The sequence below is a fragment of the Perca fluviatilis genome, chromosome 16, assembly GCF_010015445.1.
Source record: "Perca fluviatilis chromosome 16, GENO_Pfluv_1.0, whole genome shotgun sequence".
Classification (NCBI taxonomy): domain Eukaryota; kingdom Metazoa; phylum Chordata; class Actinopteri; order Perciformes; family Percidae; genus Perca; species Perca fluviatilis.
Genome location: NC_053127.1, coordinates 37,172,465 through 37,199,245, shown reverse-complemented (window position 1 = coordinate 37,199,245; position 26,781 = coordinate 37,172,465). Strand labels below are relative to the sequence as shown.

Sequence of the window (26,781 nt, the reverse complement as noted above, 5' to 3'; positions counted from 1 at the left end):
CGTGTCGGCACTGTTCCTCCGATGTAAGACCACTCTCAACATAGATGTTGTGGTGCACGGAAGAGGGGATCTATTTGGTGGCTTCGTGCAGAGCATTCACTCTGTCCAGATCCCTCAGCTCAAGATTACACTCGACACTCTCAGAGTCAAAGCGGGACCCGTAGGTGCGCAACTAGAAAGCCGCACGCCGATGGAATCCCGAAGTTCCAGGACGACGACGGCCGCCAAGTGGAAGGGGGAGCTGTGTGCGCACCCTCTACGGGCCTACACTACCGGACCTGGATGGGCCTGGAGCTCGCCTGACTTTGCCAGCATGTACCCGTCCATAATGTGCGCTCTCAACATCTCACCGAGACCACAACTCCCTGGTCGACCGTAGACTTCCCCCACGCATCTATCGGGTTGGGTGTGTTACAACTGGGAGGCACGGCTTCCAGTATGCCTCGCCATTCTCAAGTACCCACCAGGCCCGGTTGCTTGGTCCGCGCGCGCGGCCATATTCCTCTCCTCGGTCGAGTACTATCTCAACCAGCGAGCCGAAGTTCAAGAGGAAGCTCAAGGACCCCGAGATCAGAGGGCGGCAAGCGAAGCTACTGCAAGACGCTTGAGGGAGAGTGCAAAGTCCTGGCCAACTCCTTTACGGAACGGCTCGCATCCCTGTGGGTCCGCTCATATCCGCCACGGTAGGCAACAGATTCTTCCGGTAAACAGCTGCGGTCTACCTTTTACAAGCACCGTTGCTCTGTTGTCTACGGAGACACTGACAGTGTTATGGTCTCAGTTGGACACGGACCAGGGGACCAGGCTGAGAGCCAAGCGGTCGACGTTGACATCGCAGGCGATGGAGACGCACTCGCCGGAAGCCCGAGAATGAACCCTCGAGACCTCTACGGCAAGGCCCGTGTAGGCTCTGGGTGACAAGTTTAGGCGGGCTGGCGAGCAGGTGCCTGCCTTTCTGGACTACGTGCACACCGCATTGGTGGAGGACACTCTCACAAGGATGTACATGATAGGCAGTGGTAACAAGCACCAAAAGCTAGAGAGAGACCCCAAGGGCACGTTCACTAAGGAAGGCTACCCTGTGTACGTGACTGAAGTCCCTGGCTCTGGAGAACGTTTGGACGTCACGGGACCCTTCGTCAAAGACAGGAGAGTCAAGCTGGAATACGAAAACAGTTGCTCCATATACTGTCACGTCGCCAAGAAGACCTACGTGGCTCTCACTCACAACCTCGACAGCGGCGATCTCGTCCTCTCCGTTAAGGTCAGGGGATTATCAGCCTTCAAAAGTGTGCGCTCACCTTGCGACTCCGCGGTCACGGAGACCTTCATAGCGTGTGTCATCAGGGGAGACTGTATCAAGCTTCACACGGACCAAGTGTCATGTTTTTCCACCTGCCCCTGGCACCAGCTCAATCCGGGAGATGTTATCTTGTACCTCGAGCAGGAACCCCTCGTGGATGATCTTGGCCGGTGGTTAGAGCTACATCGAGCTAGCTCATTTCTCACCGAGTGGAGAGTCAAAGACGTTGTAACGCTGCAGCTGGACTCGGGTTTCTCTGCCGTCTCTACGACACTCATCCCTGTGCGGGCAAACGAGTCTGGATCGCTCGGGGGGCTAACAGTGAGAATGCTGTACAAAGACGGGTATTGCATGAACCACATGTTCTCGAGCAAACAAGGCATACTCCGAGACCTGCTGATGTGCAAAGCGGCTGAACTTATTGCATCGAAAATGGGAGCCGGGTTCTTTCCTTGGAGCAGTCTCATCAAATCGTCAAAGAACAAGCACTTTAGTCAAGTAACCCTGGAGCCTACAAAGTGGCCAATTCCAGTGTTAAAACCTCGTAACGTGGAAATTGTAAAGACCTGGCTAAAGCGCATCACGGGACTCTCTGTGAAGCCCGTCCGAGGTCATCGAGTATCACAAGTGCAACCCATGTGAGAGCCGCTTTCACAGAATACCGGTTGAACCTGCAGGCTAACACAGGGTGTATCACGGCCATGTTCGGAGGCTCGCTCATGTGCGAGGCCAAGTGTTCCAAATCCAGCAAGGTCTCTGACACAGAGCAGGGTTGCAGCAGTGAATCAGAGCACGGAGTCCTGGACGAGTGTCACGAACAAAGTCAGAACGATCCCTCGTCTCACACGGAACTCGTATCCCACCCGTACCAGCCGTTCAACAAATGTTACAGCAACTCCAGGGTGTTGATAGCTCACTGCGCAGACCGCACGTTGGTCAATCGTTCGGGCAAGCTTGTGGCTCACTGCATCATAGACTATTGCCTGCCCCGCTACATGTACAGTTCCGCTGGGGCCGCTTAGCCTGGATGACTGTAAAGAACACTTGCTCGTGTCGATCGACTCTGTCAGACAGAGGTTGAACAGGGCAACCCGTTGGCTCTCACGCTGATGAACAACTGCCCCGAACACATGATACCCGTACGGAACTCGTGAGTTGGAGCACCTCAGGATAAACAGGGAGACCGGTATTCGTCTACTGGGTGACAAACTCGAGGCCTGTCTCAAGGTGATCACAGAGGACATGTCACTAAAGGCCCGATTTTTCCCCCCCCCCCCCCCTTTTTTCCTCTCCCCCCCCCCCCCCCCCCCCCCCCCCCCCCCCCCCCCCTCCTCTTCCGCGATAGAGTCTTTTAGTTGATCTGGCCGGCATCCTGTACCAGACAGTAATCATGTTGCAGATACACACTCCCGATGCCTTCAGCTCACCGACACCGCGATCTACCCCGAGTCTGTTCTCTGTATCATGCCCTATTCGTATGGGGCCGTACACCTCATGCGAACGTGGATCGAGGCCTTCAGTGGGAAAAAGTGGCTCAAACCCACGCAGTCGAGGTAAGCAGGCAAAAGGAGCGCCTGTCGACTACGACTACAGGGAGGTCACGTATCATTGCATAGGCTGCAAAACTTCTACATGGACCTGTTTGCCAACAACGTTCCAGGTCACAAGCTTCTAGAATTGGTTTACCGGGCAGGACAAGAGGCAAAAGATAGGACAGTGTGTCAGCGAAACACCGTGGCGCTCTTGATCTTCTCCACGCGACATGACCCTTTCTTTAACGGTATTGAGCTACAGATCCAAAAACGCTGTGTTAATCCAAAACCCTAACCCCTAACTTGTGGCGATTATACGGCTCCCAACGTGAACCATACTCAGTCAAGATGTCTTTCAGTCAAAGTGAGTACGTTGTGTCCCACCACCATGACCAATGCCAGTAAGCCCCATCAGCCTGTCATTTTAAAAGTGGACCTGTGTGGCCTCATATCCATCGGTGAGTGCAGCACTCTGTTTGTGGTTGACAAGATGAACCTTACGGCATACAAACAAGGCACCGTAGAAAAAATACCAGTGAAGTTCGCTATTGTGAACAACACCGACAATAGGATCCTGACCAATGAGCCGGGCAGGCTTTCCTCAAAGTGGAATGTCAACATTGACTGTGGATCCCGTCGTGATAAGATAGCAGGCACCGACACTGAACCTTTCCATCGTGCCCTACCTGTGTACGAAAGAAAACAGGCAGGCCCTCATCAACGTATTGGCCTTCATGATGTCAGAAAGCCTCTGGGCCTCGGACAAGGCGCAGCGGCTTCTCCCTCGTCGAGTCCACACGAGGAGAATATGAATTCACCTGCCAACGGTGTTTGCAGATCGGCATTGCTTGCGTCGCAAGAAAGAGCCCCCCAGTGAACTGCCGGCATTCTCTTTCCGTCGTGTGTTGACGGCTATGTGTGCATACCTTCCCACACAAGCCTTGGCCGACAAAGATTACGACGGCTCTCGAAATCTCCTAACACTCTTGAGAGTCGCTTCCGTGAACAACCTTGACATTGTAACACCGAATCAGTGAGGAGATATCCACCGACGCAGCCTTTGAAGAGCTTGAGTGTACATATGGCCATCAAACACACGGGTACAAGAGGACTGTAGAAATCCCATACACGGTGGTGAAATACATCAGCACCCTGTACCAGACCATGAGCGAATACGCAGACAACTTTGCCATAGTGGACCGTAATAGGCACTACATCAAAGTCTTGATCGAGAGCCCTTCGGAGAACATAGGTGAAGTCACCGGCTCTGTGTTACTAACCAAAATCTACGGATCAACACTCCTCGCCATTTACAACAAACTCATCCATGGCCTGCACAATTCCGAGGTGTGTGAGGAACAACAACTCGACAGCGTGGTCAACATTACACAGTTGAGCCCCGACGTGTTGATCAGGAGAACACAGTTGACTTTTGTGTTGAATAATCATATGTCATTGAAGGATTGGTTTTGCTTCTACTATGGGTGTGCAAGCTGAATACATGTAAATAAAAAAACAATCGAAAGAAACAAATGGTCATTCACTGTCTTTACCGGCTGCAATGTGCATGCTGAGTACATGTAAATAAACACAATACAAACGAATGGTCGTTCACTGTCTTTAATGGGTAAATGTGCAAGCCCAGTACATACATTGCAATGTGAATAAAGACAACATAAATAAATGACTCTGTGTACAATGAACGAATTTAAAATTATTGGCTCGACAAACGACATAGCCTCTGTGTAGCGCATATGACTGTGTTCGCCACGTGTAATGTGTGAGTATTATACAGTACGTAAACTGGCTCAACTAACTACTCGTGCCACACTTGTAAAAATGTCAGAGGAAAGCGGTATAGAAACAGACCACGGTGGTCATAGCCAGGTGAGATCAGTATTCTCAGTTAATACACTTTGTCAGGTTAAACTCATCAATTTACGCTAACCACAACTTTACTCCACTCAACAGGCGTCTACCATCACACTGGACCGCACTGTAGGTATTTGATATAGATACATAGAGACTAAGGTCAAACATGGTTCTTATTCCTGTACGTGATATACCGTGCATATATTGCAGGAGAGCGATTACATGCTGTCCTCGGACGAAGAGGCACCTGAAAACCCCGTGGTGCAAGTGCATCCACTGTTACCCCCAGAACTCCTCAACCGTGCACATGCCAATGCTGCATTGCCTCCTGTTCCCCCTGTGAATGATGAGAACGCCGACATGGTAATAATGTTCAAATTACGTGTTGACAGCTTATCCGTGTATGGCTTCATGGTAATTACATTTGTCTTTCTCTCAAGTACATGGCCGATGACGAGGACGAGGAGCTGGAAGATGGATAACAACCACAAACCATTAATTCTCAACAGTGTGTATTGTTTATGTTTGATAACTGCCTCCATGGCCAGTGACCGGTTCAGGGAATGATATACTCAGTTAATAAATTGCCATTTGCTTCCAGAAACATGTTTGCCTTTATTCACATATTGACATTGATCATTATAACACGAGTACTTTGAAAAGACATAGTATAACAGGGATATGACAGTGAATACACATGTCTACAGAATACTTGTCACATATTCGGCAAAACTCTGCCAAGATTCTGCCATTATACATCAATGAGTATAACAACACAAGTGCCTTTGAAATAACATTGTGGCAAAAAAAAACAGGGATATATCAGCGATTACACATGTCTGCAGATTGCTTGTCTCCCCTGGGTGAGCCCTTGTGGGACCATTGTGTGTTTGGATGTGGATTTAAAAACACCCCCCTTTGAAGGCAGGTTTCAACAGCACACATTCAGTTCATTAACCCTTGTATTGTCCTTCGTGTCACGGGAACTTGTTTAGTTTATTCACGTTTTGTATTAGCCTCGCGGCCTCGTCCTTCGGGTCCCGGGGACCCTGGCTTATTGTGATTCTATGCATTTGCTACTGGCCTCGCGGCCTCTGTCCTTCGGGTCCCCGGGACCCTCGCTTATTCTATGTTATTCCATGTCACACGCTCGCCTCGTCCCCGGTCCCGGGACCCTGGCCTACTATTTGAAAGTCACCGACGAAGCTCAAACCGCCCGACGACTCAAGAGGCTATTGCCTCACGCAGTCCGCGCAGTAGGTAGTGTGCAGCTCCTGCAGATGTATCTCTGGCAGCCACCGGCGCGGTGTGTGTCTTGCGGTCCTTTTCTTTGCACAGAGCTGACACCTCTTTCGTTGCTGCTGGGCACTCTCGGTTCCGCTTCCTTTCCGTCGTTCGTCCTCCTCATCGTCTTCTTCCTCCTACGTTGCTGCGTCTCGCCGCTGGTCTTGTCGGGCTCGCGTGACACCAGTGCCTGACCTGGGCCCGCCTGACCTGCGCCACGTGCGGCGGACAAAGCGCGACGGCCTCGCGTCGAGGAGATGGGGCGTCTCTCGATGAGCGGGTGACGAAGCGCCCTGCCCAGCTGCTCGAGAAAAGCCCTGCGCCTGTTGAGCTTGGCGCGCAGGCCACTTCGGCCTGAGCGTTCGCCAGAGCACAAAGGCGTTGTAGGCGGACACGTCGAGAATGTTGTGGAAACGCGGGGCCAGGCGCCCGTCTCCCTGCGGCAGCTATGCGTTGCGACGAGCTTGTCCAGTTTGTCCCGCAGCCCTGGTGCTGTTGTAGTGCAGGATGATGTCGGGCTTGGCGGCCCTGGAGGCGCTGACCCGCGTCCCGTCGTGCGCGCGTGCTCAGCAGCACCACGTTCCTGTTTTTCTTGGGCACGTAGGACACCAGCGTGACGGTGGGCGTGAAGGCAAACTTGGGCCAGAAGACCCGCGCCCTTGGTGTCGAGCAAAGGCGTGCGCCTCGGGCTTGTTTTTGCGCATCGTGCCCACCACGGTGAGCGCCTCGTGGAGGGCCGCCGGGCCAGCTCGTGAGGAGGTGAAAAAGTTGTCACATGCGTGACGTTGAGCGGGTCCCGCAGGCCCGCGGTCAGGTCCACCATCACGCCGCGGCCCGTTTCCTCGGGCTCGCCGCTCACAGACTTGCCCGTTTAGACCTGCATGTTCCACGCGTAGCTGGAGCCGGCGTCGCAGGCCACCCACGACTTGAGTCCGTACCTGGCGGGCTTGCTGGGCATGTACTGGCGGAAGGAGCACCGACCTTGAATTGGTGTCGATGTCGGTTGTCGTCAAAAACGGAGAATGAGAAGGAGGAAGGGAAAGGACTCGGCGGGAGAGGAACCAGAGTGCAAAGACGAAATGAGAAGCAGAAAGAGATAAAAATAAACAAGGATACCAAAAAGAACAATAAAAAATTTAAAAACATCCGTGTGCGCATCACGCACACACACACACACACACACATAAGCTTTGTAAACTACGGGGGTAGCACGCCACAGGGTCGAGAGTCGGGCAACTCCCGTCCGTTTGGAGGGCTTTTGAGCAGCAGCGCCGGCTGGATAAACAGCAGCAGCAGCAGCAGCAGCAGCAGCAGCAGCAGCAGCAGCAGCAGCGCCGGAGAAACCAAACTCTGGTCAGGTGGCCACACGCGCACATTATGTAGCAATTACAGCGTCCGTGGGAGGCGCTGCGCTGCAAGCTATCCGACCACTCTATCCGACCACTCTGTGAAAGACAACCGCCGCTGCTGCTGCTGCTGCTGCTGCTGCTGCTGCTGCTGCTGCTGCTGTTTATCCAGCCGGCGCGCTCGGATTGAGCCCCGCCGCCGATGGCCAGCGAGTTCCCAGACCCGACGACGACACTCACCTCGAAAGGGAACCAGCTGCTCGTCCACAGTCACGTCGGGGCCCGGGTTGTAGAGGCGAGGCAGACGCCGCCCAGGCGTCCCACACGTCTTCGTATGGCCGCCAGTTTGTCCGAGGCTCGTTCGGCGCCTCTCCGTCCTTGATGCGTCGGAATCGCAGCAGTCGCGGTAGCGGTGGAATCGCTTCAGCGACATTGTGGCGCGGAAAATGGCCCTGCCGCTCTCCTCGTTACCACAGGCTCTCCAGGGCCTCGTTTGGGACCTGTACACGCCGGGGGCGAGGCAGCAGCCCGGGTAGCCGCGCAGCTCCGTCGCGTCCGTCATTTTCCAGTCGTTGCCGCATTTCCTGGGGCCCTCGAGGTTCGTGGCGGTCACCGCGATCTCTAGTATGCGCCGCGTGACCAACAGGTCGAACGTGGAGAGTATGTCTCGGACGCGTGTGGTCGCGTACTCGGTGGGTCCGGGGCTCTCTGGAGCCTGTTGTTGCTCCTCGTCGTCGCCGTCTTGGTCATGTTGTTGTCGTTCATCGTCCAGTTGTTGGTCCTCTTCCTCCTCTTCGTATTCGGTGGCGTAGAGTTGAGGGCGTCGGGGATGATACGTCGTCGAGGACCATTCTATTTCACCGTTTTTGGACACGAACCTTTCGCTCTCCTCCTCGTCCTGCTCATCCTGCTCCTCGTCCTGCTCCTCCTCGTCTTGGCCCTCTTTGTCTTTGTCTTGTTGTTGTTGTTGTTGTTGTTGTTGTTGTTGTTGTTCTTCTTCTTCTTCTTCTTCTTCTTCTTCTTCTTCTTCTTGTTCTTCTTCTTGTTCTTCTTCTTCTTCCCTTTGCCGTACACCCTCTTGGGCTGCTGCTGCCATGTCTTCTCCTCGTTCTTGTCCTCGTTCGTCTCGGTTGTCAGTGGCGTCGTAGTCCTCTTCTCCCGCGTCGTGGCCGGCGGCATCGCGGCAGTCCTTTTCTCCGTGGCAGTCTTTTTCTCCGTCCGCGGCGTCGTGTTTGTCTCTGTCGTCTTCTGACGCACACCCGCCGGATGACCATTCGTCTTCCTCGGCAGAGTCGCTGTGGTCATCATCATCATCTTCTTCTTCTTCTTCTTCTTCTTCTTCTTCTTCTTCTTCTTCCTCTTCTTCCTCTTCTTCCTCTTTTGTGTTTTCTTCTTCCATCTCTTCCACTTGGGGGACATTGCGTGCTGCGCGTGCCTCACGTGCTATGCGTGTTACACGTGCTACGCGTGCCGCGCTTGCCTCTTGTTCCGCGTGTTTGAGAAAATTATGCAGCTCCAAATTTAGAGTCACACAACGGGCCATGCCGGCGTCACAACCGGCCGCTGAACCGAGTACAAAGAGTACAAAGGTCCAAAAGAAGAAGAAGAAGCAAAGATGACAAAAACAAGAAGACGAATGTGAACAGTGTGTATAATAAAAGTGTTTAGTAGGACGAGGATGAGGTTTGTCTCTTTCCCCCTTTTCTCCCTTACCATTTCTGTGTTACTACTACGAGCCAGGCCGGAGTCCCCTGAATACCACGGAATAAGGTACGTATGGGTCAGGAAGACCCGAAGGCCAGGGCCGCGGTAGCAGAGAAATACCACGGAATAACGTATGGGTCAGAAAGACCCGAAGGCCAGAGCCGCGGTAGCAGAGAAATACCACGGAATAACGTGTGGGTCAGAAAGACCCGAAGGCCAGAGCCGCGGTAGCAGAGAAATACCACGGAATAACGTGTGGGTCAGAAAGACCCGAAGGCCAGGGCCGCGGTAGCAGAGAAATACCACGGAATAACGTGTGGGTCAGAAAGACCCGAAGGCCAGAGCCGCGGTAGCAGAGAAATACCACGGAATAACGTGTGGGTCAGAAAGACCCGAAGGCCAGAGCCGCGGTAGCAGAGAAATACCACGGAATAACGTGTGGGTCAGAAAGACCCGAAGGCCAGGGCCGCGGTAGCAGAGAAATACCACGGAATAACGTGTGGGTCAGAAAGACCCGAAGGCCAGGGCCGCGGTAGCAGAGAAATACCACGGAATAACGTGTGGGTCAGAAAGACCCGAAGGCCAGAGCCGCGGTAGCAGAGAAATACCACGGAATAACGTGTGGGTCAGAAAGACCCGAAGGCCAGGGCCGCGGTAGCAGAGAAATACCACGGAATAACGTGTGGGTCAGAAAGACCCGAAGGCCAGAGCCGCGGTAGCAGAGAAATACCACGCGAGGAATAGCCCGTAGCAAAATACGGAATAACGTGTGGGTCAGAAAGACCCGAAGGCCAGGGCCGCGGTAGCAGAGAAATACCACGGAATAACGTGTGGGTCAGAAAGACCCGAAGGCCAGAGCCGCGGTAGCAGAGAAATACCACGAAATAACGTAGGGTGCGGAAAGACCCGAAGGCGCGAGCCGCGGTAGCAGAGAAATACCACGGAATAACGTGTGGGTCAGAAAGACCCGAAGGCCAGAGCCGCGGTAGCAGAGAAATACCACGGAATAACGTGTGGGTCAGAAAGACCCGAAGGCCAGGGCCGCGGTAGCAGAGAAATACCACGGAATAACGTGTGGGTCAGAAAGACCCGAAGGCCAGAGCCGCGGTAGCAGAGAAATACCACGGAATAACGTGTGGGTCAGAAAGACCCGAAGCGCAACGCCAGGCCAATGCAAAAAGTCAAATAAACTGAACGGGTCCTTCTGACCCAAAGGACAACACAAGGGTTAAGTGGTATAATTGAAATAATTGAGAAAACAAAATTGCCCACATAAATGTTAGTATTACCTACTCTGGTAGACATTAACAATTTAGTACAAATTTACCTTCGTCCTCCATGTCCTGTATGAAGTCCTGCAGAAAATTGACTACTCTGCACTCTCTCTGACGCCTCATTGTACCCTTCTCACTGAAGACAGGTGATAGTGACTTCACCAAGAAATCAGCATCCACCTTCATTTCACCAAAAAGAACGAACACAATTGCTTAATGTAGAATTCTTGGACATTATTCAGTGTAGAATTCTTGAACAATATGTATTGCTTACCTTGCTAAACGATCCAAGTACAAAGAGCTGTCTGCAGATGTCCTTTTCTTTCTGGACCAAGCTGAGGAGGCCATACAGCTTCATACCTGAGCAGATTTGCTGGAGCATAGGAAGTAACCTCACTGTTGAGTATAGGACAATAGATCTGTAAAATAAAAGAGGTTCAAAAACAAGTCCAGTTCCATTCTGAAGTTTGACCTTACATTCAACTTTAGGAAATATCCTACCGCAAAATATCTTCCCTTTTTTCAATGGATACTGGCCCTGTATATCCACATGACAAAATCCTGTCTGTGCACTCCATCAGGGATGTGTTGTCAGCTGCCCGAATCTTAGAGGAAAAAAAAAAAAAAAAACACACACTGTGTTGTTTGAAATTCACAAATTCGCTCATATGGTTTTGAAATTAAGCATCCTAATGGTCAGAAAAGTGTGCAATTAATACTAATGACAACACTTCAACAATTTACACCACCCACACAAAAGACATGCTTACCTCTTGTATTAAATCAATGAGTTCTGGGTCTGTAACAGCCATCTCAGTGATCGCTTCCTGGTCCAGTTCTCCAGTGGACATGTAGTTGTAACACCAGTCCATGAAGAAATTTGGGGGTGGTCCACCTTGAGCAATGCTCACTGCCAATATCTCTCCGACAGTCCTACATTCCATCCAGAAAACAAATAATAAAATAATTATTCATGCACAATCAAAGTGAGCACCTTTGTGCATGTGAACATTGATATATATATATATATATATATATATATATATATATATATATATATATTACTTGAAGTGGTGTTTGTCCATGTCGGTCATTGAATACTTGGGGGTTTTGCCATTGTCCCCTCCCCACGAAGAATCTGCTCTGTATACCTGTCACATCATTTTTCAAATAGAAAATTACAGACATGTAATCTACCATCTGAAGACATGACCAATTTGAACAGCATTTATGTAATGCAACACACATTAAGTTAATAGAACACAGAATATATTTTCTTAATTCTTAAGGAATGAAATATTTAATTGAAAGAAAAAATTACCAGTTAAAACTCCTTCCTCAGAGCCCCGTTGTCAATCCCGGGTTCTCCGAGGAATGTTACCCTAAGAGGGTTTTGGGGATGCTTTTTTCTGGCGCCACTGCTTCATCCCCCTTTCAAGCATGTCCTCCCTCGTCACACAGATGCTGAATATAGCTGTGTTGTCCACCCTTTCATGGAGTACTCTGATGACATCAGAAATGCTGAAAATGTTGGAAAAAGATTGAAACGAAACACTGATCAGTCCAGATAATTCTAATTCATGTGAACTTTATCATATCTTCAGAGGGAATATTTATTTTTATGTACCTTTCAGTCGGATGTGCCTGGCTCTCCTCAGTTTCATTACAAACTCTGTGTAAACATATGCAACACATTGTGGTTATACTAAAGGCTAAGACTTAGTCAACTGCATAGCAAGATAAAAGAACTGTGCAATACAGAAATTGTACTTCAGAAAATGTCCAGGCAAATTGAGAAATACCTTTCACCACATATGCTTGCGTGGATTTCCACAATGTCAGAGGAAATCCACTCCTGACATATTGGACATGTTGTCTGAAAAATAAATATATGGTTATCATTGCTTCTCATAACTTCTAACGAAACACAATGCAACAATTTAAAATGAAGAAAAATAGACTGACATGACAAACAGCAATTTTGAAAAACAGAACAGAATTACTACAGGAAGGGAAATTGCATTCAAGGTTTGTAGAGTTTTATTCTTACTTTAACATCAGGAACTTGGGAGCAGGATGGACGCTCCATGGAATCCTGCAAAGAAAGGATACATGTTAGAAACTTAGTGTAGCCCTAAATGTGAATACGTAAGGGGGGGGAAGAGGAGATTGCAGTCTGCTCACCGTACTCCCCAAATTAGATTGCTGCAGTATAGCCTGTAAAACATCATTGTGTCGTTCACATCATATTTCAGAAATGTAATCATCAATCTGTGGCTCAATAACAGCCATATATGACTTATGAATTATTTTGATAGCTTACCCCTTCATCAACATCATCATTGTGGTCAGAGTGGATCTATTAAATACATAAACATGAACACAGAGGAATTAAAAAAATGTCTTTCAATAATTAACAGTTTTAAAGCTAATACCAACTTGTACACTGAATAGAGAAGGCTGAATATGGTTTATATAAGGACACACCTTTTGAATCAGGATGTCATACCCTCATCATCGTTCGGCTTTGTACAGGTCTCCACATGCAGACTTAATAGCTGCAACGGCACATGTTTACTGCATGACACACACCTGGCTTTTGGCATTGCCTCAAACTCCCGTGCCGCTGTAAGGCAGGGGAGACATGTCCAGTCGGTGTTGTATAGGCATTACATATAGACAGCCCTTGCCTCCCCAGGACTTGAACAGCCCAGCCACGCCGTAACCCATCTCATCTGGGGAGACTAAGGTCAACGCCGCCTCTGACCAGACCCTCCTGTTTGGGAGAATATATTACCCATGTTGCTCTGGTCATCATTCTCAAGTAGACATTTAAATGAATGTAAGCTTTGAAAAATGCTATTAAATGCTTTTTACCCATGGCTTTATGGAGCATCCATGCCCCTCCAGCTCATTCATTTTGAAGTAGACTTCACAAAGAAGATAAGTTATCTGTGAATTCAAAAGCAAGCATTAAAGTAAAACTAGCCAAAAAGGTCTTCAAATTAGACTGCAGGATTCATAAAAGATTGATTGTACAACATGTTTTCTTTTACAAAGTATTAGCCTGCTTCCTACAGCAGTGTAAAATCAGGTCACATAGAGTACCTCCTTGTGGCAAGCACCCTCAGGGACCTGAATGGTCCTTCTCCCCATCCCGGCCTGTAAGAGGGCGAGCTCTTCGGACTGTTTGGGGGTTTTATCACGTGGACGGTCCAACAAGAAAAAATGCACATGGTTTATTTTGCTGGCAGGTCTTTTTTTTGTTGTCCGTACGGCACGGGAATTCTGCCTTTCTCTAAAAAGTCCTGGGAAAGACCTGCCAGAAAGTGTGTTGATGAAAGTTAAATATATTTAAGATTTCCACTATAAAACTGTGTGAGGAAGTGTGCAAGGCTCTTGCTGAATGTCTGTTTTAGTTTTTGTCCCCATTTTTTCTTTTTTTGGGATAAGCACAAAACAGTTGGAAAAGTGTATTTCGACAGACACATTCATTTCATTTAAACATTTAGAGGGTTTAGGCCAAATATATATATCTGGGCTGAGCTGGTCTAGCATGCAGTAGCCACTATAAGTTGGGGGTTCGATTGCCAGGTACCCTTGGAGCCGTTGTGTATTTGAGCAAGGCACCTTTACCCTCACTGGAGACTGGCCTAATTGACATATGCAAGTTGCTTTGTAAAAAAATGTCAGCCAAAATGAATTAATAAATATCCAAACCTGGACATGTTCTGCTGCACAGAAGAACCGGAACCTGCATGTACACTGGCTGTCCCTGGTGGTCCCTGTGGTCTCTGCTCCTCACTACCTGACCTTGGCTGTCCCTGAACTTCAGTTATAATACATTTTACGTAATTAATTCACTGACTTCAATACACTGTTATTCATATCGGTATATGTGCAGTTCAGTGTCAGAATTTTTTTAAAATTTGTAATTCATTTAACATATTATTAGCTAGCCACAACACTTTCTAGAGAATGTGGTCATCCTGCCATTTCTTTTTGTGGGGGGACTTGGGACATTAAACTGCACGTACACTGTGTGTGTGTGTGTGTGTATATACATATACACATATACACACATACATATATATATATATATATATATATATATATATATATATACATATACACATATACACATATATATATATATATATATATATATATATATATATATATATATATATATTAACTTACTGCCCATGTGAAGTGCCTCAACATAGCCACTATATTGTTGGCCATCTTGTGTAAATTGTCCTGGAGGATTAGGGAGAAATTAGAACATCTCATTAGAAACAAACAACGCCACAATCTAACGATTAAAAAAAGTAAAAACTACATTTTGAACATTGAGAATAAGGTTCTCACCTCATTTTGGTCTGCCATTACCTTCAACTTGTGGCTAACATTAACAAAAAGTAATGTAACATTAATACTTAACGCATAAACGTCTAGCAATGTTGCTTTATTCTGTAGCATAGCTAGACTATTCACGCTAGCCCAACAATGCTGCAATTTAAAACTTAGCTAATATAACGTTAACGTTAACGTTAGATTAACTTACTAGCCAGCAGACAAGGGAGCTTTAACGTTTACGGCAATTCACGTTTAACGTTAATTTAAACACTGATGTTAACGTTTGACTGCCTGCTAACGTTAACTAAAGTTAATATTACGTTTAGCTAAAAAATAAGAAGTTAACGTTAAGCGCGTCACCTACACTAACATATTTTAGAAATATATACTTTGATACAAATTAAGATGCAGTTTACTCTATGAGCTTTATAACATAACGTTACCTGCAAGACAGGGAGTTAACAGTAACCTTAATGGGAGCTAGCTAGGTATTCAAACACCAGCTAGTTAACGTTAATCTTAACTAACGTTATTGACTGCCAACTAACGTTAACATAACAATACACGTTAACATGCTAAAAACATAACGTTGTTGTCACCTGCACTAACATATCTCCTAAATATACACTTTGATACGAATTGTGTTTTTCCGCAACTTTTTCCGCAACTTACCTCATAAACCGTCCTCCTCTTGTCTCCGTCAAGGTCTCTTCTTCTTCTGCTGGCTTTCTATGGTCAAGACCATGGTCCATCCCTTCCTGGGCTTCCGTGTGGGAAATGACCAATCACAAGAGGGCCAGCGTTTGTTCCTCCAACAACCTGTCAAAATTGGAGGTCGACTAACGCCCGGAAGCGAAAACACCATTCCGAACGCAAGCAGAATAAAAGCACAGGAGCAGAGCTCACTTCGGGAGCGGTAATCCCCCAGTGGTTGTTATGTGCACTTTCGCAGCTGTTTTTTCCTCACTCGCAGCAGTTTGTTCTCTCTCTCGCGCTGTTTTTTCCTCGCTCGCTGCTGTGTCTGCGCGTGTGAATTAATATTATTTGCTCGTGAAGATGTTTCACTGAGCTCTCGACATTTGGCACTAATATAACGCCATATTATGGTAGCATTCCGACCGATTGTAAAAGAAAGATAACATAACGTAGAGGAGGACCGGCATCTTGCAGCAGTTAGCATTGCGTTATCATAAGCTAGTGACAAATTAACCAAAACCAACATGCCAGTTAACATTAATGGCTTGGAACGCTAGCCGTATCGGTTGTTGTAAGGATACTTCATTCAAACCAAAGTGCAAAGCAAAGCGGTTGTTAGACCAGGATGTTACAGCGGACAAAAGCTCTGGCTTCTTCGGGGTATTAAACACAGACTGGGTGCCGTTATGGGTGATCCTGAATCGCGCTGGGAACAGCAGGCCGTATTTCACCTCCGGTCGGACCCGAAGCAGTTTCTTGACCTCGTCAAATGCTGATCTCTTCTTGGCCACCGTGTAGTCCGGGAAAAGCATACATTTTTGCCCATTGTAGAGGAGTTAGTGTTAATTTTGTCACCTATTTTTAATTTAGTCTTAGTCTTAGTCTTGTGCCAAACATTTTTGTTAGTCAAGTTTTAGTCGACTAAAAGTCTCGTCATTTTAGTCTAGTTTTAGTCAAAAGAGAACTCAAGGTATCTTAGTCGAGTTTTAGTCGACTAAAAGTCTCGCCATTTTAGTCAAGTTTTAGTCAAAACATTTTAGTCTTTTTTTAAATAAATTATTTCTGATAACCATTTCAGTCAAATAGTTATAAAAATAAATAAATTATATAAAGTTATATAAATATTGAGCCTCTTCCTTATTTCACCAGTAAACCGAAAAACAACCACTGTATTGAAAAGGATATTTTACAATAAAATAAATGCGCACGCGAAACTGGCGAGGTTATTTCAAGTGAACGCAACATATGTTGTTTTTCAGACAACGGCAGCTGCAGACTGTCGTATCGTCTGTTGGAAACCTACACAGTGAAATAGAGACAAACCTTTACACCGTTTAGCTGTCAGCATTGTAACCCTTTTATATATGTCAATGATTGTAACCGTGTTTACTCCAACTGCTAGCTAACGGTATGCTAACGTTACCTGCTGCCAAGTGTAGTGTTAACTAGCGCCCCATGCAGCGATGTTTCGGTTGACTCTAACGTCCGTTTAGGAGCATCAGAGAGAAGCGCAGGCATTTAAGTGGCACCAAAATCTGCGTTGCTATTCGGTCCGGTAGATAACGGTCTTTAGGGCACCTGTCGGTGCCGTAGCACCGGTCTCGGTAACAGCTGAATATTCTATCTCATGATGAAAAGTAGAGACGATTGTAGACGAAAATGAAGAGAGATTTTATCTTAGTTTTTATTTTATGCAAAACATTTTAGTCTCGTCTTTTTTCGTCAACAATAATGCATGTTAATTTAGTCTTAGTCAGCGTTTTTGGACATTGGTCTTGTCTGACGAAATTAACACTAAGAGGAGTGGACCTGCTTGCCTTGCGCGTTGCATGATGTCCTCCTTGGCCCTGAAATAGTGCACCCGTATAATGAAGGGACGCAGCCTTTCACCAGGTTTGGGGCGCGGCTGGAGGGAGCGATGTGCCCTGTCTAGCAACGGTCGCTGTTGCAGCTGTAAGGCATCCTTGAGCAGGTCGGCTATGAAGTCGGTTGGGCGAGTTCCCTCTATGCCCTCGCTCAGGCCAATGATCCTCAGGTTATTTCTCCGCGACCTCCCCTCCAAATCCTCACACTTCTCCGTTAGGGAGGTCACCTGCTTGGTGAGGATCTGTAGCTTGTTCTCCAGGGATGTTGTCACATCTGCCCATTGGTTTGTACCGGTTTCCAGCTCTGTGACGCGGTTAGCCAAGGCTCCGGCCTCGGCCCTCGCCGCTGCTATGTCGCCGTGAATCTCCGTCCGTGCCAATGCAATTTCGGCCCTCAGAGATGTTGTTAGGGTATCAATTTTAGCGTCCACAGAGGTGCAAATGTCATTTTTGAGAGCCGCCAGATCAGATGTTATATCTGTCCAAAGTGTGGCAATAGCAGTGAGCACAGCTTGGTCCGAGGTAGTGATGTTAGCTGGATCCGCACTAGTTCCCTTAGCACGAGGATTAGTAGGCATGACGACTCTACAAAAGGGACACTTCAGAATGTCAAAAAGTACCACCAGAACAGTTATTTGTAACCCGTCAGCAAAAGTGGACCATAGAAAAATGCAAAGCACCGTTATTTTCCGAATTATTGAACAGTTGGCAGGGAGCTCCAAAATCTTCCGCGTTACCCACGCATCGCCGCACCGGAAGTCCATTAACTATTGTTTTAATGTTGCCATGTTGTTTACAAAAAATATTTCATTATTGTACATTTCAGAAGATACTGTTTTAAACAATTTGGGAAGGTACGTAACATTTTTATCATAGGCTATTCGGTAGTTATATTACTATTTGACATTTGAATTGGCAATAAATATTTTTTTATTTATATGTTTATTATTTATTTGTAAAATTACGTTTACTTTGCAAGACATACAGAACGTTATACACGGCTGTGCTACGGAAGAAAGTGCGTATCATTCTGATGGCACCTGGGCAACAATTTGCACGTCTTTACAGGTTCCAAATTCACTATCAAACAGGATACGACTAAGAAACATTTTTTTTGCACACTTGAAGGTAATATTGTGACCAGGGCCGGCGATTGTTATAGGCGACCAAGGCGATTGCCTAGGGCGTCTCAAGTGCTGGGGGCGCCGTGTCGCCCTTAGGTCTACTTTCCATTAATAACAGAATTAGAACGACAAGCGAAATAAAACCTGTTCATTAAACATGATCATCCTAGGGCGCCCCCTCAGTCACACGTTTACTTGTCAACCTTTCATTACGCGACATTTCCAGTCTACGGGTCAGACTCAAACACACGGAGCTCTGAAGCAGACCTGTGCGTCGCTTAGTGTTCACTCTCTCTGTAAAAACAGAGACGAGCAGCGGCACAGACACGGAGCTGCTGCAGGTTTATAATGGACGCGCTCTGCTGTGGGCATGCTGCGGCAGATGTGTCCCTATTTCTGCGTAGTTCTGTGTTTCCACCTCCGATGTAGAGCAGCGTAGCCTACAGCCACTTCCCTAAACTGTCTCATTCAGAGACCAGCGTCCCAAACGGGGCTCAGTGGTTACTTCCTCAACAAAAGAAGCAAAAGTGGGAAGAGTAAATGATGCCTAGGCTACATGTGTGCTGACTCCGATATAATTAGAAACATTGATCCAAAGGAGAATAAATAGATGAAAGCAATACAGAATGCCTGAGAGCCTTAATGCAAAATATTCCATGATGTTTTTATATTTGCATTGTAATCTATGTTTCCCTTTAGATAAAAAATATTTCCAGTATAATTGATTCAGAAAAAGGTAAAAAAAAAAAAAAAAAAAAGTGCATAAAAATTCACTAGAATGCAGGAAATTAAGTATTTAATGCTCAAAATGTTCAGGGGGTAAACCCCCAGACCCCCCCATCATAAGTCACCATGCACACCTTAAACGGTTTAAATGTTATGAAAGGGGGCGTGGCCTGAGTAAGTGGGCGTGGCCATATTATAGGGGGCGGCTCAGTATCACACATAGACCACACATTCTGAGTTTCATGCAAATCGGATGATGTTTGTCATATAAGGCAGATTTCCTGTTGCCAGCAGGGGGCGCTATGACCAAAAGTCAATTTTGGCCTGTTGGTGTCCTCAGGCCTGGACCCTTGTCAATTGTGAGAAATTTCGGGCAGATACGACAACGTACACTCAAGTTACAACAACTTCTTTGTTCATCGCTAAACACTCAAAATGTCCGCCACGCCCACACCGTCTGACAAAAAGTTTTTCTTTTAATAACTTTTCATCTATAAGGTGTTGAGATGGTACAGACCAAGTTTGAAGTCCATCGGATGAAATCTCTAGGAGGAGTTCGTTAAAGTATAGCACCTTGACTTTTAGGCCTACTTCCTGTTGCCACTAGGGGGCGCTATGACTTTAAGTAAATATCGGCCTTTATTTGTCCTCAGGGTTGGACTCTTATGAATCCTGAAAACTTTCGAGGTAATCGGACAAGGTACACTCGAGTTACACCCACTTCCTGTTTCGGCGGCGAAACGCACAAAATGGCCGCCCTGCCACGGCCACGCCCTATGACGAAAAGTTTTTCTTTCAACAAATTTTCATCTTTAACATCTTAAGATGGCACAGACCGAGTTTGAAGTTGATCGGATGAAATCTCTAGGAGGAGTTCTTAAAGTATGACATGTGGACATGGCCAAAATCGTACTAATTTCGAACATTTAATTCAAAATGGCGGACTTCCTGTTGGGTTTAGGGTATGGCTCTAATGAAGTTTTTTGTACATCTTGACATGTTACATATGTGTACCAAGTTTCGTGAGTCTACGTTAAACGCACTGCAGGGGCTCAATTTTCTTAACTTTCTAGGGGCCAGTTGCTTTCATTGTGCTCTATTCCGAAACCCTTAAAATACGTACATTTTCACCAGACTTGATGCGACTGCCAAATTTGGTGAGTTTTTGAATATATTAAGCCCCTCAAAAAGCCAATTCATTTGACGGGAAAAAGAATAGAAAGAAAGAAACAATAATAATTCCTTCAGTTTCAATAGGGCCTTCGCCGCTGTCGGTGCTCGGGCCCTAATTAAAGCTGCGAGCAGCGATGGACGGGCCCTCGCGCCTCTGCGCACGTTGGGGTTACCTGGCGGACACCGATCCTTGCGACCGTGCCTTTGTGCGGCACTCAGACGCCGCAAATCGTCAACGATGAAAAGGGAAGCCCCCGCCGAGTACAACGATACCTCACACAAGACTCTACGTCATACGGTTCATTAGCTGTGAAAAGAGGCATGGCTAAAGCATAGGGGGCGGGTCAAACCATCACCAATTAAAAAGGAAGTCTTTGCTGAGTTCGTTGATACCTCACATAAGACTCTACCTTAAACGGGTCACCAGTTATGAAAGGGGGCGTGACTTAAGCATAGGGGGCGGGCCAAACCATCACCAATTAAAAAGGAAGTCTCTGCTGAGTTCAATGATACCTCACACAAGGGTCTACATCCAACGGGTCATTAGTTATAAAAGGGGGCGTGGCTAAAGCTTAGGGGGCGGGTCAAACCATCACCAATGAAGAATGAAGTCTGCTGAGTTCGATGATACCTCAGACAAGACTCTACGTCATACCGTTCATTACCTTTTAAAAGGGGCGTGGCCAAAGTATAGGGGGCGGGTCAAACCATCACCAATTAAAAAGGAACTCTCTGCTGAGTTCAATGACACCTCACACAAGACTCTACCTTAAACGGTTCAAATGTGATGAAAGGCTCAGTATCACACGTAGACAACACATTCTGAGTTTCATGCAAATCGGATGATGTTTGTCATATAAGGTGCATTTCATGTTGCCAGCAGGGGGCGCTATGATCAAAATTCAATTTTGGCCTGTAGGTGTCCTCAGGCCTGGACCCTTGTCAATCGTGAGAAATTTCGGGCAGATACGACAACGTACACTCAAGTTACAACAACTTCTTTGTTCATTGCTAAACACTCAAAATGGCCGCCACGCCATGCCCACACCGACTGACGAAAAGTTTTTCTTTTAATAACTTTTCATCGTTAAAGTGTTGGGATGGTACAGACCAAGTTTGAAGTCCATCGGATGAAATCTCTAGGAGGAGTTCATTAAAGTATAGCACCTTGACTTTTAGGCCTACTTCCTGTTGCCACTAGAGGGCGCTATGACTTTAAGTAAATATCGGCCTTTATTTGTCCTCAGGGTTGGACTCCTATGAATCCTGAAAAGTTTCGAGGTAATCGGACAAGGTACACTCGAGTTACACCCACTTCCTGTTTCGGCGGCGAAACGCACAAAATGGCCGCCCTGCCACGGCCACGCCCTATGACGAAAAGTTTTTCTTTCAACAAATTTTCATCTTTAACATCTTAAGATGGCACAGACCGAGTTTGAAGTTGATCGGATGAAATCTCTAGGAGGAGTTCGTTAAAGTACGACATGTGGAAATGGCCAAAATCGTACACTCTTAAAAATACTGGGTTATTTTATTAACCCAACCACTGGGTTGAGGCTGTTTAACCCTGTATTATGTATATTCAACCCATATTGGGTTACTTTCAGTAACCCAGTAGTTGGGTTAATGGTTTTGGACTGTGCCTTGATCTAAATAACCCAACCAATGATCATTTTAACCCAGTGGTTGGGTTACATTCAAGTTTGGGATCCTCCTCCAACGGTCTTTTTCTTTTCTCCGAGGCGGGAGAACACTTTTGGAAACACTGAAGGTTTGTCATTTCTCATTTTTTAGAAAACTACCTCTGTCTTCAACAGAAACACGAGCTTGCTAGTTGTTAGTTATAATATATATAATAATAATCATTATTTCCATAACGGGACAGCCTGTAGAACTTTACTTTACTTTGCCGAAAGCAACCGTACTGCCCCTCTAACGGCTACCACTGATGCTAATTAAGCAAGCAGCTAGCAAGCTAGCAAGGAGTTGCTTACTACAACATTGCTTCATTGCAGTCAAACAGCAGACTTTAGCTCCGGTTACTGGTTACTTACTTGATCTTGATTCATTGCCGGATAGGAGGAGCGTTTTAGCTCTGATAATCCAGTTAGCAACAGTGATTTCTAGCTAACTACGATTCATGCATGCTATAAGGCTAGCGCAAGTTCAAGTATGATAGCTATATGCTAGCTAGTAGGTTAATATTGTAGCATGATACCTAAGATTTAAATGGAGACTATTTCTAATTCTCTGAGGGAGTGACACATAAACAGTGCTTTATAAACATTTGTGTGTGTGTCTGGGGCAAATCACGAGACAAATTCACTATGATATGAAGTATTATAACGTTTTAAAAGATCGCTAATGCTAACCGCTAGCTACGCTAGCAAGCGCTAATTGCTGACTCATCCTGTAAGCTAGCTAGTAGCTAGTACAGAGCGAAGCATTGAAGGTGCATTGCACGCATTCTGTTGACAAAGTAATTTGTGTTTAGTGCAGTTAACACACTTTGTAGAAATACCACATTGTGTTTTTAAGTGATTATGAAAAGACCACTAGCTAGCTAGCTACATGGCACTAGATTACAGCAACTTCGTTATATTTTCACTAGACAGACAGACAGACAGACAGACAGACTGCAAAATACACTTCCATACATTGATTGAACATTAACAGATCTTGTTCTTCTCCCCTATAGCGATTGAATATGGAGGACTTTGTTAAACTAAAGTTAACAGAACGGCAACTTCTTGAGCTGATTGACACTTTTGCAGGTAAATATGTTATATTGTTGTACTATATGCCTATTATTAATATTATTGAATATGTCAACATTAAAAAAATGAGTTACCCTATCCTCATGCATCCCCAATGAAGTTGTAGGCTACACAATACTCCATTTTGTTTAGACAGGGCTCCACACTAACTTTTTGCCTTGGTTGCACTGGTGCGCCTAACTTTTTTTATTTAGGTGCACAAAATGTAGGTGCACCCACATTTTTCCTCGCATCGCCGTAACGCTGAATGGCGATACACGATATATAGCTCTGTATTTTTTTACAAAGTGGGCTAAATGTTCAGTTTTAAGTCAAAGCCAATTTTCACAAGCTCTTTTATTAAAACAGATTGTGACTCAAATAAAATGCAAAGAGAGGGTTTCCTTTACCAGTTTGAAAATATACAGCTGCAACACATGTAAATGAAAGTTATCTAAAATAAATAGCCTAGGATATATTATATAAAAAATATATATATCTGAGAAAGCTCCTTCATAAGCTTTCAAAAACAATAACAGACTGATTAAAAGAGAAAGAGGACGCCCGGATAGCTCAGTTGGTAAATATAGAGGTTTGACTCCGACCTGCAGCCCTTTCCTTCATGTCATCCCCCCCTCTCTCTCCCCTTTCATGTATATAATATATATATATAATAAATAAATAATAATAATAGAAGAATAATAATTCCTTCAGTTTCAATAGGGCCTTCGCCGCTGTCGGCGCTCGGGCCCTAATTAAAGCTGCGAGCAGCGATGGGCCCCGGCCCTCGGCGCCCGCACGTCCGGGGTTACCGGGCGGACTCCGCTCCTGGGCCGTGCATTTCATACGCGCGCAAAAAACAAAATTGTCACCAATGAAAAGGGAACTCCCCGCTGAGTTCAAAGATACCTCACACAAGACTCTAAGTCATACGGTTCATTAGCTGTGAAAAGGGGCGTGGCTAATGCATAGGGGGCAGGTCAAACAATCACCAATGAAGAAGGAAGTCTCTGCTGAGTATAATGATACCTCACACAAGACTCTACCTTAGATGGGTCAGCATTTATTAAAGGGGGCGTGGCTTCAACATAGAGGGCGGGCCAAACCATCACCAATGAAGAAGGAAGTCTCTGCTGAGTTCAATGATACCTCACACAAGTGTTTACATCAATCGGGCCATTAGTAATAAAAGGGGGCGTGGCTTGAACATAGGGGGCGGGCCAAACCATCACCCCTGTTATGAAAGGGGGCGTGGCCTGAGTAAGTGGGCGTCGTCATATTATAGGGGCTGGCTCAGGATCACATGTAGACCACACATTATAAGTTTCATGTAAATCGGATGATGTTTGTCATATAAGGCAGATTTCCTGTGGCCAGGGGGGGGTGCTATGACCAAAAGTCAATTTTGGCCTGTAGGTGTCCTCAGGCCTGGACCCTTGTCCATCGTGACAAATTTCGGGCAGATACGACAATGTACACTCAAGTTACAACAACTTCTTTGTTCATCGCTAGACACTCAAAATGGCCGCCACGCCACGCCCACACCGTCTGACGAAAAGTTTTTCTTTTAATAACTTTTCATTGTGACGGTGTTGGGATGGTACACACCAAGTTTGAAGTCCATCGGATGAAATCTCTAGGAGGAGTTCGTTAAAGTATAGCACCTTGACTTTTAGGCCTACTTCCTGTTGCCACTAGGGGGCGCTATGACTTTAATTAAATATCGGCCTTTATTTGTCCTCAGGGTTGGACTCTTATGAATCCTGAAAAGTTTCGAGGTAATCGGACAACGTACACTCGAGTTACACCCACTTCCTGTTTCGGCGGCGAAACGCACAAAATGGCGCCGCCCACGCGCACGCCCTATGACAAAAGTTTTTCTTTTAACAACTTTTCATCTTTAACATCTTAAGATGGCACAGACCGAGTTTGAAGTTGATCGGATGAAATCTCTAGGAGGAGTTCGTTAAAGTACGACATGTGGAAATGGCCAAAATCGCACTAATTTCGAACTTTAAAATCAAAATGGCGGACTTCCTGTTGGGTTTAGGGTATGGCTCTAATGAAGTTTTTTGTACATCTTGACATGTTACATATGTCTACCAAGTTTCGTGAGTCTACGTTAAACGCACTGCAGGGGCTCAATTTTCTTACCTTTCTAGGGGGCGCTAGCGAGCCATTTTTGTGCGCCTATTCCCGAAACCCTTAAAAGTCGTAAATTTTCACCAGACTTGATGCGACCGCCAAATTTGGTGAGTTTCTGAATATGTTAAGCCCCTCAAAAAGGCAATTCATTTGACGGGAAAATAATAATAGAAAGAAAGAAAGAAAGAAGAAACAATAATTCCTTCAGTTTCAATAGGGCCTTCGCCGCTGTCGGTGCTCGGGCCCTAATTAAAGCTGCGAGCAGCGATGTACGGGCCCTCGCGCCTCTGCGCGCGTCGGGGTTACCGGCGGTCGCCGCTCCTTGCGACCGTGCATTCGCGCGGCACTTAGGGCGCCGCAAACCGTCACCAATGAAAAGGGAACTCCCCGCCGAGTTCAGCGATAGCTCACACAAGACTCTACGTCATACGGTTCATTAGCTGTGAAAGGGGGCGTGGCTAAAGCATAGGGGGCGGGTCCAACCATCACCAATTAAAAATGAAGCCTCTGCTGAGATGAACGACATCTCACACAAGACTCTACCTTAAATGGGTCAGCATGTATGAAAGGGGGCGTGGCTTAAACATAGGGGGCGGTCCAAACCATCACCAATGAATAAGGAAGTCTCTGCTGAGTTCAATGATACGTCACACAAGGGTATACCTTAAACGGTTCAAATGTTATGAAAGGGGGCGTGGCTTCAACATAGGGGGCGGGCCAAACCATCACCAATAAAGAAGGAACTCTCTGCTGAGTTCAATGACACCTCACACAAGACTCTACCTTAAACGGTTCAAATGTTATGAAAGGGGGCGTGGCCTGAGTAAGTGGGCGTGGTCATATTATAGGGGCTGGCTCAGTATCACATGTAGACCACACATTCTGAGTTTCATGTAAATCGGATGATGTTTGTCATATAAGGCAGATTTCCTGTTGCCAGCGGGGGGCGCTATGACGAAAAGTCAATTTTGGCCTGTAGGTGTCCTCAGGCCTGGACCCTTGTCAATTGTGAGAAATTTCGGGCAGATACGACAACGTACACTCAAGTTACAACAACTTCTTTGTTCATCGCTATACACTCAAAATAGCTGCCACGCCACGCCCACACCGTCTGACGAAAAGTTTTTCTTTTAATAACTTTTCATCGCGGACGTTGGGATGGTACAGACCAAGTTTGAAGTCCATCGGATGAAATCTCTAGGAGGAGTTCGTTAAAGTATAGCACCTTGACTTTTAGGCCTACTTCCTGTTGCCACTAGGGGGCGCTATGACTTTAAGTAAATATCGGCCTTTATTTGTCCTCAGGGTTGGACTCTTATGAATCCTGAAAACTTTCGAGGTAATCGGACAACGTACACTCGAGTTACACCCACTTCCTGTTTCGGCGGCGAAACGCACAAAATGGCCGCCCCGCCACGGCCACGCCCTATGACGAAAAGTTTTTCTTTTAACAACTTTTCATCTTTAACATCTTAAGATGACACAGACCGAGTTTGAAGTTGATCGGATGAAATCTCTAGGAGGAGTTCGTTAAAGTACGACATGTGGAAATGGCCAAAATTGCACTAATTTCGAACTTTGAAATCAAAATGGCGGACTTCCTGTTGGGTTTAGGGTATTGC

The 26,781-nt window shown here is 46.4% G+C and overlaps 1 protein-coding gene and 1 long non-coding RNA gene across 2 annotated transcripts in view; both read right to left on the bottom strand.

The window, feature by feature from the left end:
- LOC120575584 overlaps window positions 1-11,437 on the bottom strand; it is a 35,601-nt gene extending 24,164 nt beyond the window's left edge. The window contains exons 1-5 of the mRNA XM_039826379.1: window positions 11,381-11,437; window positions 11,086-11,248; window positions 10,817-10,920; window positions 10,590-10,734; window positions 10,369-10,495 (exon numbers count right to left, since the gene is read on the bottom strand). Of these exons, the coding sequence (XP_039682313.1) occupies window positions 10,369-10,495; window positions 10,590-10,734; window positions 10,817-10,920; window positions 11,086-11,248; window positions 11,381-11,409 (568 nt within the window). The 5' untranslated portion in view covers window positions 11,410-11,437. The remainder of the gene's footprint in view (window positions 1-10,368; window positions 10,496-10,589; window positions 10,735-10,816; window positions 10,921-11,085; window positions 11,249-11,380) is intronic.
- A 1,780-nt stretch (window positions 11,438-13,217) lies between these two features.
- On the bottom strand, window positions 13,218-14,293 carry LOC120544372. Its single transcript, XR_005636489.1, has 3 exons — window positions 14,036-14,293; window positions 13,424-13,634; window positions 13,218-13,267 (listed from the first exon to the last, which is right to left on the bottom strand). It is a non-coding gene; the product is annotated as an uncharacterized LOC120544372 (long non-coding RNA).
- Between the last annotated feature and the right edge of the window lie 12,488 nt (window positions 14,294-26,781).